General features: G+C 40.0%; 1 protein-coding gene across 1 annotated transcript; it reads left to right on the forward strand.

The window, feature by feature from the left end:
- Nucleotides 1-508: 508 nt before the first annotated feature.
- LOC137299073 (BMP-binding endothelial regulator protein-like) lies at nt 509-18,080 on the forward strand. The gene is made up of 10 exons (XM_067831562.1): nt 509-1,156; nt 5,606-5,691; nt 10,852-10,954; nt 11,068-11,150; nt 12,982-13,072; nt 14,550-14,845; nt 15,269-15,406; nt 15,551-15,707; nt 15,883-16,683; nt 16,817-18,080. Exons 1-10 carry the CDS (start codon nt 1,048-1,050, stop codon nt 17,002-17,004), a joined length of 2,052 nt encoding a protein of 683 aa, XP_067687663.1. The 5' UTR covers nt 509-1,047; the 3' UTR covers nt 17,005-18,080.
- Nucleotides 18,081-18,408: the final 328 nt, after the last annotated feature.

Consider the following 18,408-nt stretch of genomic DNA (forward strand, 5'->3'; position numbering starts at 1 on the left):
TACATATACACGAAGTCATGTAAAACAACGTTTGAGTCATGATTAAGTTAATCGAGTAAGCTCGCTCGACATAGCGCATTTCGAGCTACTGTGTGCGTTGTCTGAAGATACTAGTCCGCCTTCCTTTCATCCTTAATCTGATACTTCATCATCATAATAAAAGACAATGAAAGATATATTTGTTATGAAGCCTCCTACACCTCGTATTCACATACCTTCAAACGCTGTTACAGTCAGGGCAAATGCCATCAGCACAAACTCAACGCTTGTTAGCGATTGTGCAGTAAAAACAAACTAATTCTTCCGTACAAAATTCCTTTTCACAATAATTACTGACTTCACATCCTATCTCGATGCAACAAAAGCTATTTGGGGTGTTTGGTGTAAATATCATGAGCTGGAAATATCTCAGACATAATACAATAACAGCAAAACGCTCCCATAGCCAGACATCCTCACTGTTAAGAAAACACGACGGGGAAGGCTAGCTGTAGCCGCGTCTATCGCTAGACCAGCAGTCTAACTTGGCGACTGAGCAGCGCACACGCTATGGCCTGGCTTGGGGTATAGTGGATTAGCGCTTGAGGAAGACGGTGCGGGATTAGCTAATGAGCGATTGATCGGATTAGCCTACAACAACTGATTCTTGATTTGATTAGGAAGAAACAACCCCTAAACAAACAACAATGATTTTTACACGCCGGAGGAGAAAGTGTCATCGTGAGGAAGGACTGCCACCTACTCCCCATGTATACGGGAGGTACGACTCCTCAACTCCAGTCTCGTTCTGTTTCATACAGTAGACGTACTACCACAAGTCTCTTGTCGAATTAAGGGTGTGTGCTCGGAGTGCCTACATATACCACCCACGGAAGTGTGTTAACTGCTATCACCGTACAACAAACGTTTACTATCATCTGTTTCTACTTGGATGACTATTATCCTACACACTGATTGCGTATCAAGTCTTGAAGCAACTTGTGATTTTTTTTCCCACATTATCTTTTCATAAATATTTTTTTGAGAATTATTATTCTCAAAAATACTATGCTTTGTTTTGTGCAAGAAGCTTTCTCCAATCACAGGACCACTATACCGGCGATTGTCACAATATTACTATGGATCCACCTGTCACCAACTGTTGCTCTTTTGCAAGGTAAGTAAGTTTAATTTTTCAAAATACAGGGTTAGTTTTCTCATCCCTTCCTTAAGGCTGTGAGCCAAGGCGTATATAAGTAACTCACCTCTGGAGCGGGTGTTTGGCCTAGGCACAGCGGGTACGAAATCATACACCAAGATACGAACCCTCGCCCTATTCTTTGATGACAGGGGGTGGTCCTTTCATAGTAGCTGCATTTCAAGCGACAAAAGTCAGTATTAGATTTGATCCTATAGCCAGCTATCCCCAGAGAAACAACACAGCAGGTTGTCGCTTTAAACAGACCCACCTCCAATAAACCACAACTCTAGGCGTCCAAATGGCCATACAGCCGAAGGTATATCCAATTTGAAATTTACTACTTGTTTTGATGACAACCTCACGTCAACCTTAAACTTTGTGTACAATTTATGCGAAAAATAACATTGAGATAGCTATACCAATAGGTTTTTTCCCGTATCTTTGTAATTACTACCAAACACGTTTGATCAATGTTTTCCTTCCTTCACAGTAGCATAAAGGCTAAACAAAAAGCTCTTGGTCAAGCGGAGTAAAGAAAATATGTATAATTCAACGCGTGTTTGTTAGGACAACGTTTCTACATGCGCATCGGTGTTCCCTACTAGACAAATATGTTAGTCTACAGTCAAACCTCTTTATTCCACGGTCGATATAAAACCTAAAATATGATTTAATCAATACTTTTTGCCACCCGGGATCACGTAGTGTTGAAATCGCTGCCCTACCTTCGTCCAACGCTATTGATCTGTTAGCATTGATATAGATAACTCCAAATGTTTACGATCGCCTTCCTTAAAACGGGGTGTTATTTTATTTAATTCAAACCTTTAGTAAGGGCCATACTGGTGTAGTCTAAGCCCATTCATAACCCTCCCTGATGGCAATGTAATCTGATATTAAAACCGGCCTACTTACCCCGCAACACCCTGTCAACTTAGGCCAGCATTTCCAATGGTAACTGTTCATAAATCGATCGTTCACAAAATTAACATTAGGTTACTGTCGAAATAACATATATCAGCATTTGGTATTTTGTATCATATATGTATATGACCGGGGGTTATTTACAAGCGGCGGTCTTAATATTAATGTGTCCCTGCGCCTATAAGTCACCAATGTCATCCGAAACATATACAGCGACTGTAACACATAAGGATTGGATAATTGTAAGAGTTGTGTTGTGGTTATATTATATTGCACGTTAACTTGGAAGTAAGTGTGGCTTAGAGCTTGAACACGATCACGATATGTTTCAGCGTAATATTATCTCCCATTTAAACAACACCATATTGTTCTAGAATACATTTAAACCTGTGGGACTCGGATAGCCGCCCACATCCGATACAAACGGTATTATGTCAGCTAAACACCCAGTGTTTGCTAAATAACGGTACACAAACACTTCATTACTACGGTAAAGATAGACATTCATTTTATCATATGGTTGAATGATACGTGACCCTGTTTCAGTCAGTCCTTACACATGGAAGTATCCCGTCTGTAAAAGTGCACACACGGAATTTTGTTATATAAATAACAGCAACAGCTTCGCGAACCGCTATATATTTACGTTTAGATATTTTCACACCTTCGGGCTCTGCTGTCAACAATTTGAAACCAATGATCTAACAGAAAACAGTTTGTGGTTTTCCAGCACAGTTCCAAAACAACACGTCCATAGTTTTTCAATAAGGGATGTGTAGAGTGATTGTCCAAATATGCTTAGCACTGGAGCCTCATATTTTTTCTTTGTAAACTTAGTTTATTTATGAATTTGAAAAGGATATCCTTCACTTTGAGTATTGAAATTATGTTACTGTTGCGTAAAAATCGCCATTTGTAATTTTGTAAACTTGTGTTGATCACCTCGAGCTTCAACACAGATCCTTTGAAACAGCATTGAGGAGTCATGTCAACTTGAAACGAAGGTGGTCTGGCATTTACACACATGTAGGGTGTGTATTTCCAATATGTATGCATGTATGTTAAATCAGTTGTGATTCATTACAAAATATGTGTTAACGTTTTTGTCTCCTGGTCCCTAAACCTATTTGGAAACCCCAAGCTAGATCTACGAAGGGCCCGAATCATTTAATGTCAATCATTTTGTAATAATAATATTCCCCCTTTGTATGCTGGCGTATTTACCCTAATCCCAAATGTACTTTTATCATCCAGTGTAAGCTTCAGGCTAGGCGAACCAGCCGTAAATCACCATCGCCGCAGCCTTCACTGAGATGAGTAGATGCATGTTGCAAAACATAGAAATATGTACATAATTTTTACAAACAATTACAGCATTTCGTAATGATCCATCTGAATGTTATCAGGAATTATAATAATTAATCTTTCAGTAGGTACTTCAGTTAAATGCCACTTCTAATCTGTTAAACTGTCTTATTGCCAGGAATGTAATCAAAGATTGCTATTACACTTTATGCCATATGCAGAACAGAATCGGTTAATAAGTGTCAAGTGAACAAAGTAAAGATGTAATTCTAAATAGTTTTATTAGGTTCTATCTACTAAGATATTTCAATGAAATGTTATCAATCATATCATGGCCCCACTGCACACACGTCAGGTTATTAACTCCATTAAAGAAAAGTAGGATGTTTTTAATCATATATGTTTTGAAAATTGGTTCTCTTGACTGAGAGATAGCCGGCGTTTACACGTTAAGTTGATTAGCTCGGTCATTAACCAAACTTCAGTTCGTCCTATCGAATACGCCACAAGCCGAACAAACGCAGGCCATGCTTTCTCACGAGGGCGTGTTTGTTTTTGACCAATATCTAATATTGATTTACCCAGAGAATGTTCCGAAAATATAAAGTTAGGAAAAGCACGGGTACCATCCAGTGATGGATGAGGACAAATCCATCTGTAGATTTAGTGACACACACATTTTTAAACTTGGAATTATTTGTACTAAGATACCTTTGGATTTCTAGCTATCTAAGCCAAACCGATGTCAGTTACCAAAAGAGGATTTCCTTTAGTTTACGTCTACTCAACAGCCCCATTTTTTTATTTTTTTTCTACGGACATGAGCTAATAAAATTCTGAATGAAATAATTAACGATAAATTGTAACGTTTTCCCCCAAATTACTTCAACTTATACTGTCTAGACCGAGCGAGGTAAAACCGACACAGGAAGTAACTATATATATGTATCATGATTTTGATAAACTTTAGATTACAAACTTATTAACAGAAAAATATTTACATGGCTGTGTGTAAGTATCCGCGCTCATTCCTTTAACACGTTTATGTTCTCGATAAGCGAGAGATATGACTCTCGTCTTCAGAATGAAATCACGTGAAAAATTGGATTTATAGAGTAAGAAGGTTTATTTGACAGTCCTCTCAGCCTTTCCTTTGATTGATCGTACAGACCTGGGAGACTGTGCTAAATGTATGGTTCACCGTCTTTATTCATTCATCTTACAAGTGAAACACGACTGTTGTCTACCAGACCATAACATTGGTTAACATATTCAACTTAGATAAGTTAAAAACACACTGCTGACTTTGGCAAATGTTTGATTTCATCTGTGTTTCTGGTTCCTGTCTAATATCAATTCCACCGATATATTTACATGCTTAATAAAAGTCTCATTAAACACCCATTTATAATGTTTCTTATACATAGATTACTACCATATGAAATTCAGTTTTACGTATAAGAATGAAATTGTTTATACTCTAATAACTCATGGAAACATGATTATGATTCCAACGTTCATCTAGCACCTAATTAACCGGTATTACAAACTGTTCCCCTCCACTAGGCGTACAGCAGGGAGATCTATTGAGCCCGTCCTTTTCCAGGATTCTAATTGTGGTGTGGGTGCCTAAGGCATCGCTCTCTAGGCTCCCGTAGCGTTGTGAACACACGATCTGACAGTCCCACTGAGCAGTTGACGTGGCGAAACGTTCGGCTCTTTAAAGGGGCACAATTTACGTTACGGTGGCTTGTTTTGCTGTCCCCTTTAAAGACGACGGCACAAATCGCCCTGATTGAGTTTCCGATAAGCGCCAGGTAGAATACCTGCTCTCAGCCTCCCAACAAGCTTATGAAAAGCCAGGTGTCAGTCACCTCGCCCCGTCATCCCCACCCCCCGGGGCAAGCGCCATCCCGACCCCCATCCGTCAGACTCCGACACTAATAAGCTTCGAGTAGATTAAAAAAAACCTTAGAAATTTGATGTTACGGAGACATATGTAATAAGTCTACTCACTGACGATAACTATCTTTGCCTTAATCTTCCTGTCGGCGAAAGCCGCCTTATCGATAGGATTTATCATGATATTGATCCACCTAGTAATGCGTCCAACTCCTTAATAGCATTTTAATGATTATGATATACCGTTGTAATTGTATGTGTAGTGATGTAATATATGTATTTTGCTGTTTACAGGTACCGTGAAGCAGTGTAGCAATGAAGGCGAGGAAATCAACATTACTGGGATTACAACTGACCCTTGCATCGCCTGTTTCTGTCGAGTGAGTAGTAAAGCATGTCATAGTCTTCAGACAGTATCCGTTGAAACACAAATCATCATCATTCGTCTATACCCCAAACCACCAGCGAAAAAGGGTCCTGTCTCTGAGATGGTACCATTGAGCTAGCTGTTGGTAGACTGTGACGTCACAGCACGTGCCTGCAGCGTAATTACGCTCTCGGTCGCCATCTTGGAAACAGGGATCTCTTTTGTTTTGGGTGGTCCACTGCCTCTCTCATCGAGATGTACAACAGAATGCCCTTTGTCAAAGGCTAAGTTATCTAAACCCGACTAACACACGTGAACCACTCTATCCTATTGTCAGCGTACGCACATGTAAGATGTAACAAAGGGGAATAACTCAAAAGAGACTGGAAAGGTTATCAAGAGTGCTTGATTAGTGCCACTTCAATAAAATAAACTTCATTCACAATCTAACAAACACCGCAAGCCACATACTTGAGATAGCAAACAGGGACTGAGGATTCTGGTCGCGTTTTACGAGAAATATGATGAAACGTGTGTTCTATATTCAGTGACATATAAACATTTGCTGATATTTACATTTATGTTTCGGCACAAGATCTTACATCAAATATTTATTCATGTACTTAGAATAACTTATATGAGTTAACCTTTCTTAACCCGAAAGTTAACCTTCCATAAACTACATACTATCAAGCAACAAGTTTTCTTACTGAGTGAGTAACTGAAAAGAGAAAATTGCTAATTAAGGTCATTAGAATTCCCCGCCATGTGCATGTGGGTTTGATATTTGCTAAACAATGTTTAATCCCTTAGGTCAAAAGTTCTTCAGTTTAGAGTTCAAAACAAATACGGCCCGGTATCTCTGTATGCAGTTGCCATCCGGTCAATGAAGAGGAACAACTATGGTTACACGGGACGTTATCTTAGCTTCGCAAAACCACAAAGCAATCAAGACTTCCTATCTTATTCCAAATAGAGGATTTAAATATTGTCTCTAAAAACGTCTTATGCAATTTCAAAAATACGGCTATCTGCTGTTTCCTCTTTTTAGCCGATATTGCCTTAACGGTTTTCTTTGCATGTCTTGACTCGTTACTTTTCAATGTCGTTACAGCACTTGATTTACTCTCAATGATCATTCCTTTAAGTCGAGTAGTTTCAACGAAGCTGTATATCAGATCGTTTAATAACAAGCATAAACACTGACCGCCATCTGTTGGTGGTTGGAAACAGACGACATCGGCGCCATCTTGGCAAACGTTGTCGCCACCCACCCGACGTTGCTATTCTCATCAATAACAGTTGTCTCCCCTCGAATCAAATGTAGGATTGGTTGAATTTTGTGTATATGTAATTGTTTCTGAGGCATTACACAGGTTATCTTGTGAATTCTATTTTGCCGTTCATTGTGATCGAACAGATAGAATGGACACATCCCACTTTTCGTACACAAAACACGCAATATGTTCTCTAAGAGACCAATTGTATGGAAAGTACCGTTCATATTACGTGAAGCACTCAGACTTATGGTGACCTGTTCTGCTTGGTACACACGTGTTTGTGTAGGTCGCTGTAATTCTATTTCGGAATATCTTCAAAAAAGATTAATCAATTTGAAAGTATTGTGATGCGTAAATGTTGACAAAAGCCTTAGAAAGCCTGCGTGCGATCCTGCGTGCTTCATTAATATAGTGTAATAGGCCGTGGTGATGCTCCATCGCCTACAAATGCAGATTAGCTGATATGTCCGGAAAGTAATTTCTCTCGCGACTTTTCGGGGTTTTTTTTTCTTATTCCCATGACATTTGGGGGTATAAACCTATCTTTAGTCAAGCGAATTAGACGTGTTCAGAAGGTTAAAGGGTAAATAACAGGTTAAATTTGAACGTCGCATTATTTTTGCGAAAATTCTTGGTTTCGAGTCCAAATTATTTTGGTTAGAAAACCTGTGCCAACAAAAGACAAAGAATACCATCAACTACATTTAGATGACGTTTAAGGGAGAGAACTGTTGTGTGGATTGGCGACGGACGATTCGCCGCAGGGTACGGGGTAGCGTCTACCTATTATCCTTTCTGTGTTCGTTCGCTTCGCTTTGCCTCCATTTTTGGTCTCTGCCCACCCGCAAGTATTTGAGCGTCTGTCTTTGTCTCACGTGTTGATCTTTCCGAGTTAACACAAGATAGGCGACGTTCGCCTAGTACTTGCTGTTTACATGAGTAAGTCGAACCCTTTCACGCAGAAGCGCTCCCATGCGGTCACGTGACCTCTGGCCCTCAATGGCAGACGACACTTACGGAAAAAAAAAAATTAATCTTTGGATTATATTGTAATCTTTGGAAATATTGTAAAGAAAATGGAAGGAAAGTCCCAGATGAAAACACAACACGCTTCGAAACGCTTTATAATGCATGTAAAATATATCCGTTGTGGAAGAAGTTAAAACTATGCTAAATATATTTCATGTTATTTATCTAGTCTACTGATGCCACCACAGGCTTTAAACGACTGGTGTATGTTACACTGCAATATAGTCCATCCACAAATATATGCAAAAGTGTTAAATACTCCGTTTCGTCAGTCAAAGAAGAAGACTGGAATGCCAGTCCCATAAATAAAATAACGTCGTCAGCGGCGGATAAAATTGTCACTATAAGATGGATTTGGTACTAATTCCCCTAAGATTGAAAAAGGAAACCTTACTTATCATGTTCAAAGAGAATAAAAGCCCGCCCGCAATTTGCGTTTCCTTTTGACGGGGGACATAACTCTTGTCGTCACATAACAGTGAATCATTTTGCCCAACGGTTTTTACCCTGACATCCTTGAGTGTCCAAACGCGGATAAAATGTTCACACCTAACTAATTCGTAGTTATGATAACCTAACCCTTTCATGATACCCCTTTGCAAATATTTATATTGGAAGACGAAGGTCGGGAGCTCATCTGGGCATGCCAGCAATATGAATTAGATAAGGCTGTCCTTACACATTCTTTGCCTATATGTATGTATGTGCCTGGTTGAAACCGGTTCACACTTTTATTAAATCCGTTATACATTTCAATCAAAATACAAATCGGCACACCCAGATATTTTTTGTTAAAAGTAATTCGTTCGTATCATGCGTTTGAGTCTTTCTCTAGACAATAAGCATAGAAGAGGTATCGCTTTCAAACAGAACCAGTCAATCTCCCGTCTAGCCCAGCAACCGGGCGGCATGTTTAGCAGGTAAATCTCTAGGAAGAACCAGCTTGTAATCAGTAGGGTAATTATATATCTATCTAACCCTCCCTATCACCAATAGGGATTTACACATTACTATAAATCTGGGCAAATTGAGATATGAGCGTCTAGTCTCAAGTGTAATGTATGGGGGAAAGTTAAAGGCGATATATATTTATTGTCGGGGTGTAACATGCTATTTTGACAAGCAAAAACAGCTGTTTCTAATGACAAGTGAGCTTGAGGTCACCGGAGGTCACGAAAAAAGTATCCTTCAGTTTTGGGAAGTACAGAAACGTACGTAGGCGTGAGGTGAAAGAGAAGGATGTGGTCTGGAGATGGAATGAAAGAGACCGCACAATTCTCGACTTGATTTGGCTTCCAGAGCCCCAACAAGTCCGTTAAGTTTATAGTGAGGGGGCATATCGTTAGTGCGCTTGCTGAATTTAGAAACAATTTTCATTTTTTTCAAATCTTGGCTACATCGCTCTGTTGTTTCAAAGAACACGTGTTTTTCCCCAGGCCGATTGTGCTGCAGATTTGAGTGCATCTAAGTATGTAATCAATTACGTTCCCTCCACGACTTTGATACTCAACAAAAAGTGCTAGATATCCCTGCGTTAACTTCGTCAGTTCTGGTGACCTGAATAACGTCTGATGTCGAGAATTTTGCCTCTATAAATAATTCCGATTTAGTTTTTGCTGAAGTGGTAGTAGGTGTTGGCCGTTGCCCGGTTGTTCAACTCACATTGCATCCCATCCACCGCGATTAGTGTGAGGGCTAATATGACAGCCTCTCTTTCCAAGCCTACTCGATATTTTATTACAACTGTTACTTTAAAATGTCCCCGCAAAGTGGCTCTATTCCTCTTGAGGACCATTAGCGATCGTAAAGACGGGTATGTTTGCTTACGAACTAAGATTTGATAGGTCGTCTGCTCAAGCTGGCGACTCGCAGACGACAATGAGAGCCATCTTGAAATACTCCAACTTGATGAATGTAATGCATCACTGTGCACATACGTAATTGAAATATGACAATTCATCTATACATAACATAAGTGTGGCTTTTAGTAAAATGTTTCTCTTATTCATTCCTTAACATTGAATGGAAACTGTGAACAAGTTAACAGCTTTAATTTTATTTTGTCCGTTCACATTTTAGAACACCCCATGGCGTTTTCTGCCTACTTGCACCTGCTTGTATTTTTGTATCTGTATTAACGGTCATTAACTGTCATTACAAAGGAAAATAGCCACATTCCTTGATTATGATATGAATCCATTTATTAATCTCAAACGGATTACATAAAATCTCCAAAATAGCTGTTACACACCCAAAGTAACCACTCTGCCATAATATGACATCGGTGGTCTGAACACTGAAAAGTCAGATAGTAATGTTTACCCTGTTTTCTAAAACAGACCGAAACGTGATTAAAATTTCAGCTGTAAGTGTCGGTATGGTAAATACAGGACAGGCTGTTTGTGCCCTGACGCCATCTGAATCTTGCTAAGGTCTACCCGTAAACATTACTTGAAACGACCTCACAAAGGCAATATGGCTTGACAAGCCAATTTTAGGCTGGCACCGAGGCTAGACAGAGGTGTGCTGTGAGTATACAAGATAAAGTACTGTTAAACTGGACGAGATATTTAATAGTGTTTCCTCAAGCCAACATGGCTCTGATCCCAAACAGGAAGGATACAGGCCTTGTTCTATTCTGTTGAACCCACGACATTCCAACTTTTCATAGTTACCTACATGCATTTTTAGGAGTTAGCAAATACGTATAAGGATTAAGGGTTGTTTAATCAACATTTCAGAAATGTTTCCTTTTGCAATCAAAGGACAGCTCTGGGCAGCCACGCGGCGTCAAAAATTGTCAAATGGAACGTGTAATATTTCAACATAATTCATTGTATCAATTATTTATATCCATGTTTCAGAATGGCCAAGTCGAATGTGAGAAAACTAAATGTGGAAACCTAGAAGGCTGCCACGCCATTTTGTTTGACGGTCCCAGTAAGAAGTGCTGTCAAGTATGTAAAGGTATGTAGAAAATATAACTGTTCACGCTTACAATAATAACAAGAAGAAAAAATATCATTTTGTTTTACTTGTCTTAAATATTTTCACGTTATCGTTTCTTTCTTTTTCTACAGGATGTGTGTACAAAGGGAAAAGCTACGAAAGCGGTCAGATTTGGTCCGACCCAAAGAAGCCCTGCGAACATTTTGAATGTCGGGTACGTACTTTATTTATGATAGTTGTAATTGCCCCATATGTTCAATATCCAGAATAAAACAATTGTAATCAAAGGGAAGAGCCGCACCAATATTCACCTGTTGAAAGTTTGCGAGCTAAGTCGCTTTCTTGTCCTTTCGGAACATCTTCAGGAATGTTTTGTTTGTCTTTATTCAGAAGAGGTATTTGTGAAGAAAATCACCAGTCAATAACCCTTGGGTCTATAGTAGCCTCGTTTTAGCCGCGTGGGGCTTGGTACACTGGCTGCTAAACTCCATTGTAGTTAGCAAGAAGACTCTAAGCCGTGGCTTTAAGGCCAACCAAACAATTAGGAGTTTACAGATCTCGTTGGCTTCTCAAACATCGCGCATTTGCACGAGATCTCAGACAGGTTTCTGGCAAATATTTTCCTCTCAACTACTTCCAGTGTATAACGTTCCTGAAAAGAGTATTACGTAATGATCCAAATTGCTTGTAAATCATTATTCGGCTTTAGTACTGTAAGTTCAGAACACGACACCAGAACTGACAGTTTGTTGACTGAAGTATACCCACCCTTTGGACTGTCTATACATACAACACCCAACAACTACTCTCAGCTGTCTCTACAGGACCTTTTTTATAAACTTAAGACAAGTGGTATGCCATGTTTTATCGTTAGACCGGAACACAGAGGTTTGGATCGTGTGAGAAAATTCACCCCAAAGCTAGAAAGGCAAAACGCGTACTTGAAATGGAAGATTAGAAGAGCTGATTTTCTTTCACACAAGTTAAATCCAAGGGGGCACACGTCGTCGGTGTGTATTATTTATCTTTATGATATACCGCTGGGGTTGGCCTCATCATGATATACCGCTGGGGTTGGCCTCATCATGATATACCGCTGGGGTTGACCTCATCATGATATACCGCTGGGGTTGGCCTCATCATGATATACCGCTGGGGTTGGCCTCATCATGATATACCGCTGGGGTTGGCCTCATCATGATATACCGCTGGGGTTGGCCTCATCATGATATACCGCTGGGGTTGGCCTCATCATGATATACCGCTGGGGTTGGCCTCATCATGATATACCGCTGGGGTTGGCCTCATCACAGTTAATAATGAAACGATTATACTGCATAGATATCTTTCTGTCTAGACTGTGAAATATGACCGTGTGCGTTATTCTATCAATAAATATTCTATTTTGTTTACAAACACATGGCTATTGTAACATGTTTACAAACACATGTCCATTGTTTCCAAGCATGTATGTGTATGCATATGATCATATTTAAAACGGTGTTGGCTTAAACAGGCATCGGTTTACACAGATGTGCATATTCATAAAGAAGCGAGACGCCTTAGGTGGGTTACCCAAGAAGACTCCCGCGTTCAGCGTATTGTTGTTTTACGTTGTTCCGATTTTGTTGTTCGGCAGATAATGACTTCTGTATCACGGGAAGCTAATAATTTGGATAGATTAGCTAACCTTTAAAGGTGATCTCTCACTGCTCTCGTCTTTAGACAAGCAGTTTTAATGACTGAAATATTGTCGAAATCACTCATGGCGGTCCAGGTGTGCTTGCGAATGTTGGTTTTATTGCAGTTTGATATGTCAGTTATCGGGACTATCTCTCAGTTTTTTTGTCAATGATCGTCAGGCATTGTCCCAAAGCGAAATTCAGGAGCAGTTTTAGAATGTGTATCATCTTAACGTCGCACGTACAGTTCCACACCAAGTACGTTTTCTTTCTGTTTGATATTTTACAGGTGTCATTTCCTACTGCATGGACGGTTTATTGTGTCTTTATTGCAAGTGTTAATGGAGTCGCTTTTCGTTTTAGGCTAGCGTTGTCACAAGATCAAAGAAACAGTGTCACGTCCCATGCAAAAATCCAATCCAATCCAAGAATGAATGCTGTCCTTCATGCAAAGGTATGTATAAAATACAACCAACTCGTATCATGATGTGAAACGAAATCGGATTGGCGAATGTACCCACATGACAACGCAATTGATCCAAGATTACCACTGTGTTGTTTCGGTTGCAAACATAACGACAAAATACTTGCAAACATTTGGGCATTTGTTGCGGACTTGTGCCACTGTTGTGACGTTTGTTTGGGTTTGTTTACAAACGTTAATTAAACAAGCCCGGGAATGCCAGTGTCCCCCTCCCTCTTAATTCACATCCCCCACAATTCCAAACATGACCATCATACATGACTCGAAATATTCAGTCCCCTTTGCCCAAACAGTGTAAATTACGATGTGCCTACTCAGCTAATTTAATTGACTTCACTGAAATGATTATTCCAAACGGACGTATAATCATGTGGCGTTGTCGTATCATTTCGGTCTGTTTCGGTGATTCCAAAGTGACAGATGGCGCGAGTGTTCGGGTGCGTCAGCGCGTGCAAATAGTTAATTTGATTGGTTCAGTGAACTGAAAGCCACCATTGTCAACAAACGACGTTTCCTCTCAGGCTGGACAAGGCACTGGGATTGTTCATGGTTGTTTAATTGTAAATAAAACTTGGTATTCCATTCAGAATAAACATCAATGGGATTATTGTACTCTCTGGTTAATAACACAAATATCTGGATATTCCTGAATACCTCATAAATGCACATTAACTTTGTGAATATCGGGCTTTCCCTCACGAAATCAAACAGACATGTTTTACATTGAAGATCTATTTATGGCATCAGACTAGTTATTACAGACACTTCTTCACATATTTAACTCTATTAAAACACCATTTACAATACAACCAGACCCCGGTGAGGGCCGTGTCTGTATCACGCTCAACGAACATCCAGTTTAAAGACACAGCTGATAGCGCATGAGGACTGACGTAGCACGGTAATCCACAATCAAAGCGAGGAGACCTTAAGTAGGTCAAACTTATATATGGACAGGCCACTGTCGGCGAAAAAACACGACAGGGGATTACGCAGTGAAGATATGTGGTCATAAATTCCGCAACTAGCTTCTCATCAACAGACATGCTTTTCCATCAACACCCATCCTAATAAATTAGAGCCTCATCTCGCCCCTCCGTGTCGTTTCCTCACTGATTTTATCAGATTTTAGTGTAAGCATGTTTTGGTATTTTGTATGTCACGTTTTCACCACCCACGTTCGGGCGATATTCCCTTTGACTCTAATCTCCTCCCGCGTAAACCAAGCAGGTACTGCACATCTGTTTCGTGCGGAGCAGGAAAACCACAAGAGTACTTCCGGTTTAAACGCCACCATGATGTTCGCCTGATACAACGGTGAACATTCAACGGTTACAACGCAGTTCGTGTCAAACTGTCGACCAAGTGTCAAACTGTCGACCAAGAAACACGTACAATTTATTCAGACAAATATATTCTTCTTTTAATTTGGGGGTTTCTGTTTTAGGGTGCTATTATGAAGGAAAGGAGTACAAGAATGGAGACATATTTTCCCTCAAGACAGACAAGTGTGTCAGTTGTTCCTGCAATGGCGGCTCCATCACCTGTACGAAGAAAGCATGCCCAGTTCTGAACTGCCCAGCCGAGTCTGTTTATACACCAGAGGGAGAGTGTTGCCCCAAGTGTAAAGGAAAGAGAACCATCTTTGACCTGCGGGATCTTTGTTACTACGCCAGAACTGTTAAACGCAATGGAGACACCTTCAGCCTCTCTCAACAAAATTGCACGACGTGCACATGTAGCGTAAGTCACAATATTCAGTATAAGACTGTATATTATAATGTGTGGTCTTCACAGAGATATTTCACATATCATTTTCATGATTAATATGCTCTACTTTTTGTCGGACTACATTATAGGGATTATATCACACGCTGCTTGAATTGTAACAGCAAAACAATCGCATGTTTTGTTGACTTTTTACACCCTTCCTAAGTGTTTGGCAATCCTTCCGCTCTAAGCATGAATGAATATGTCTAGCCTGTTTACACAATATATTACCTATCAGCTTGTTACACACGTTATCAATGGCATGCATTCAGCGGTGTAATATAAAACCCGGAGTTATGTCATTGACCTGTTCATAAGTGACTAAATGAATAGCATAGCGTGTTTTGGACACATTTGATCCAAGTTTAACATGAACGATTCCAATACTTTTTTCAGTCAGGGACAACCATATGTACTCGTCAGAGCTGCCCGCCCCTTGATTGTCCGGAAAGTGAGCAAATCCAAAGTGACGGTGCCTGCTGCAAGAAATGCTTACCTAAACGGGACTGTACATTTCAAGAAAAGGGATATAAGGTAAACATCATTTAATATGATTATAAAAAATCATATTTTTTTCAACTCATAAAAATACAATAACACCAAGCAAGCAATTATTAAATTTAATGTTTTAAATTAATATAAAATACAATAATAGAATCATTTTATTGAATGTTTTAGCACCGTGAGGAATGGCGTCCCAGTATCTGCACCCACTGCACCTGTGACGACGGTGTCACCTACTGCCAACGTGAACGATGCAGCAACTCGCTGTGGTGTCCAAAAGGTTATCGTCTCAAGTTCGAACCTGGTGCATGCTGTCCTAAATGTGTTGAACGTAAGTACAAACTATCCAAAACTGAATACATATTATCACATTTAACGGCATCAATTCCAACTTACAAGATGGTATCAAGAAATACAAAGGTTAAAAAAGACATCCAATATTACATATGGGACATAGTTATCAGTATTAATTATATTATTAATAACAAATCGTTTATATGTTACAGAAGATGCAGTCTGTACAGTGTTTGGAGATCCTCACTATAGAACCTTCGACGGCAAAATGTACAATTTTCAAGGAACATGCAAGTACCTCCTGGCCAAAGATTGTTCCAAGGACAATGCCTTCACCATTAAGGTCAAGAACGGTGTTCGTTTGTCCTCCGGGTTCGCTTGGACCCAAATGCTGGTTGTTTTCATGGGGAACACACGTGTCAGTCTTCTACAGAACCTTGTGGTCAAAGTCAACAGGAAGAGGATCTCCCTTCCCTATTCCGAAAGCAACAACAAGTTCACCATTAGGAAAGACGGTCATAGCGTGACCTTCAGGGCTGACATTGGGTTGAAGGTTGTTTGGGATGGTGACAGTTACCTTGAAGTCACCGTCAGCAGCAAGTACAAGAACCAGATGTGTGGTCTCTGCGGGAACTACAATGGTCTTGAGAACGATGATCTCGTTGGCCGAAAAGGAAAGATCTACGAGAAGGGTGAAGACTTTGGCCATTCCTGGAGGATTGGTAGCAAAAAAGCATGCAAGGTCAAGCCCAAGCTCCGTCGACTTACATCCCCCTGCGAGAGTGATGCCCGTGCCAAGATGAGAGCCAACAGACACTGCAGCGCCCTCTACGATAAAACCTTCGCAAAGTGTCGGCGCCAGGTGGATGTTCAGCCATATGTCACTTCCTGTGTTACGGATATGTGCGACTGCCCTCAAGGACACCAGTGTGCATGCGAGTCCCTTCGTGCATATGCCAATGAGTGTAAACGTGCAGGGTTCAAGGTCAAATGGGACAATTCAATGTGCAATGGTATGTATATATCTGATACGTAGATAATGTACAAAATGTTCAAATTTGTTGTAATATAGAATATATGTTACGTCAAAATACGTCCCAGTATTATCCAAACCCAAATCTTATCAATCTTTTTTTCTATTTCCAGGCAACACCAAATGTCCGAATGGCGCTATTTTCACCCCCTGTGCCTCGGCTTGTCCAAGAACGTGTAGCTCCAAAGGCAAGCTGGGATCATGCGGAAAGAAGTGTAAACCCGGATGTCAGTGCAAGAAAGGGACAGTTCTCCACAACAACAGATGCATTCATCCAAAACAATGCCCAAAGAAAGCATGAAGATGGTGATCGTGACTGTGTCAATTCCAACGCACGTTCCCCACGTGCAACTGCATGATCCAGTGCTATCCCCTCATGCCAGTGCTGTCCGAGTGTAGTCGACCGTTTGCAGCAGTGCTTGGAAACTGTGTCTCCGTCACAAAGTGCTAAGCATATATGTGCTACAGTTAATATTGTGATTGGGTGTTGATGGTTAATATGAAGGTGCTGGAACTCTCCTCGGGGTACTTTAAAAAGAGGGTACAGAGTGATATGAACGAAGGCAGTCCAGTGGTCAAAATTAATTCAGCAATGTTGGAAAGAAGGAAAGAACCAGTACAAGTGCGATTAACAAAAACGAAATCTTGAACGCTGTTGAATGTTCCCGAGAGGGGAGTGAAAACAAAATGACAAACATACAATCTATGGATTTGTTCAAACGATTGTCCATGTGATAGTAACTTACAACAATGCATTGCGTCTATTGTCTGTCCATCGACAGCAAATATTGTGATATCTTTAACGTTCCCCAGAAACATAACCGACAAACCTCAATTATTGATGTGCTCAAATGTCATGGATTCCTGTTTCGCTGTTTTCCACTTGTCAACATTTCAATCTCAGGCAATGATTTAGAAAAATCATGTCAGTTTATACGTGTCTGATTCGAAACGGAAATAGATGTTATGAAAAACATGATGTAAACGACGGAATTAACACTTCCAAAGTTATATATAATAAGGATTTTAGAAAATGCGAATTGCGGATTCGCAATATCATTTATTGTAGTGCAATATATTAACTTATCGACTTTCAATATTGCCCAAGTCTACCTCTTGAAAATGAACTCCTACTGCATTTCTGCACGAACGATTGTGCTAAGAGAAAGCTTTTTAATCAATGGCTTTCATTTCCAAGGTGCTATATTACAACGTCATCTGTATCATACTTCATTTTTGATGAGCTATTTATGAATGTACATATTCACTTTTTGTATATTTTGACTATTTTCCAGAATCTGGATGTAACTTATATTCGATGTACATATCATATACATATTAAAATTAATTTATTTTGCCAATAAATGAATGAATACATTTCACCTTTTCGCTTTTTTATCGGATCAAGTTGGGAGAGTGGAGGAAATAGAACAAGTTGGAAAATACTTACCAATCATATATGCCTTGTATAACGTAACTCTTCTGTCCAGATCGTGGATATGCTGTAAATCTGTCCAGAACAGGAATATATAAGGCATTAGTTTATGTCATATCACATGAACTTTATATCTGTCACAAATGACATGATTCTCACAACACACGGAGTGGTGTCCGCTCGACATGGGGGCTTGGGACCTCGTTATAACGAGGTGATTACACATCTGTCAAAACGCCCCGGCGTCATTCAAGCTCATTACTGACCGCT

Source organism: Haliotis asinina, chromosome 10 (assembly GCF_037392515.1).
Source record: "Haliotis asinina isolate JCU_RB_2024 chromosome 10, JCU_Hal_asi_v2, whole genome shotgun sequence".
Classification (NCBI taxonomy): domain Eukaryota; kingdom Metazoa; phylum Mollusca; class Gastropoda; order Lepetellida; family Haliotidae; genus Haliotis; species Haliotis asinina.

What these genes read in the sequence shown, in the direction of transcription:
- LOC137299073 (XM_067831562.1), top strand. Translation starts at nt 1,048, where the DNA reads ATGCTTTGTTTTGTGCAAGAAGCTTTCTCCAATCACAGGACCACTATA. An exon ending in AACTGTTGCTCTTTTGCAAG is followed by an intron (nt 1,157 to 5,605) that starts GTAAGTAAGTTT and finishes TGCTGTTTACAG; the next exon opens with GTACCGTGAAGCAGTGTAGC. An exon ending in GGACAATTCAATGTGCAATG is followed by an intron (nt 16,684 to 16,816) that starts GTATGTATATAT and finishes TTCTATTTCCAG; the next exon opens with GCAACACCAAATGTCCGAAT.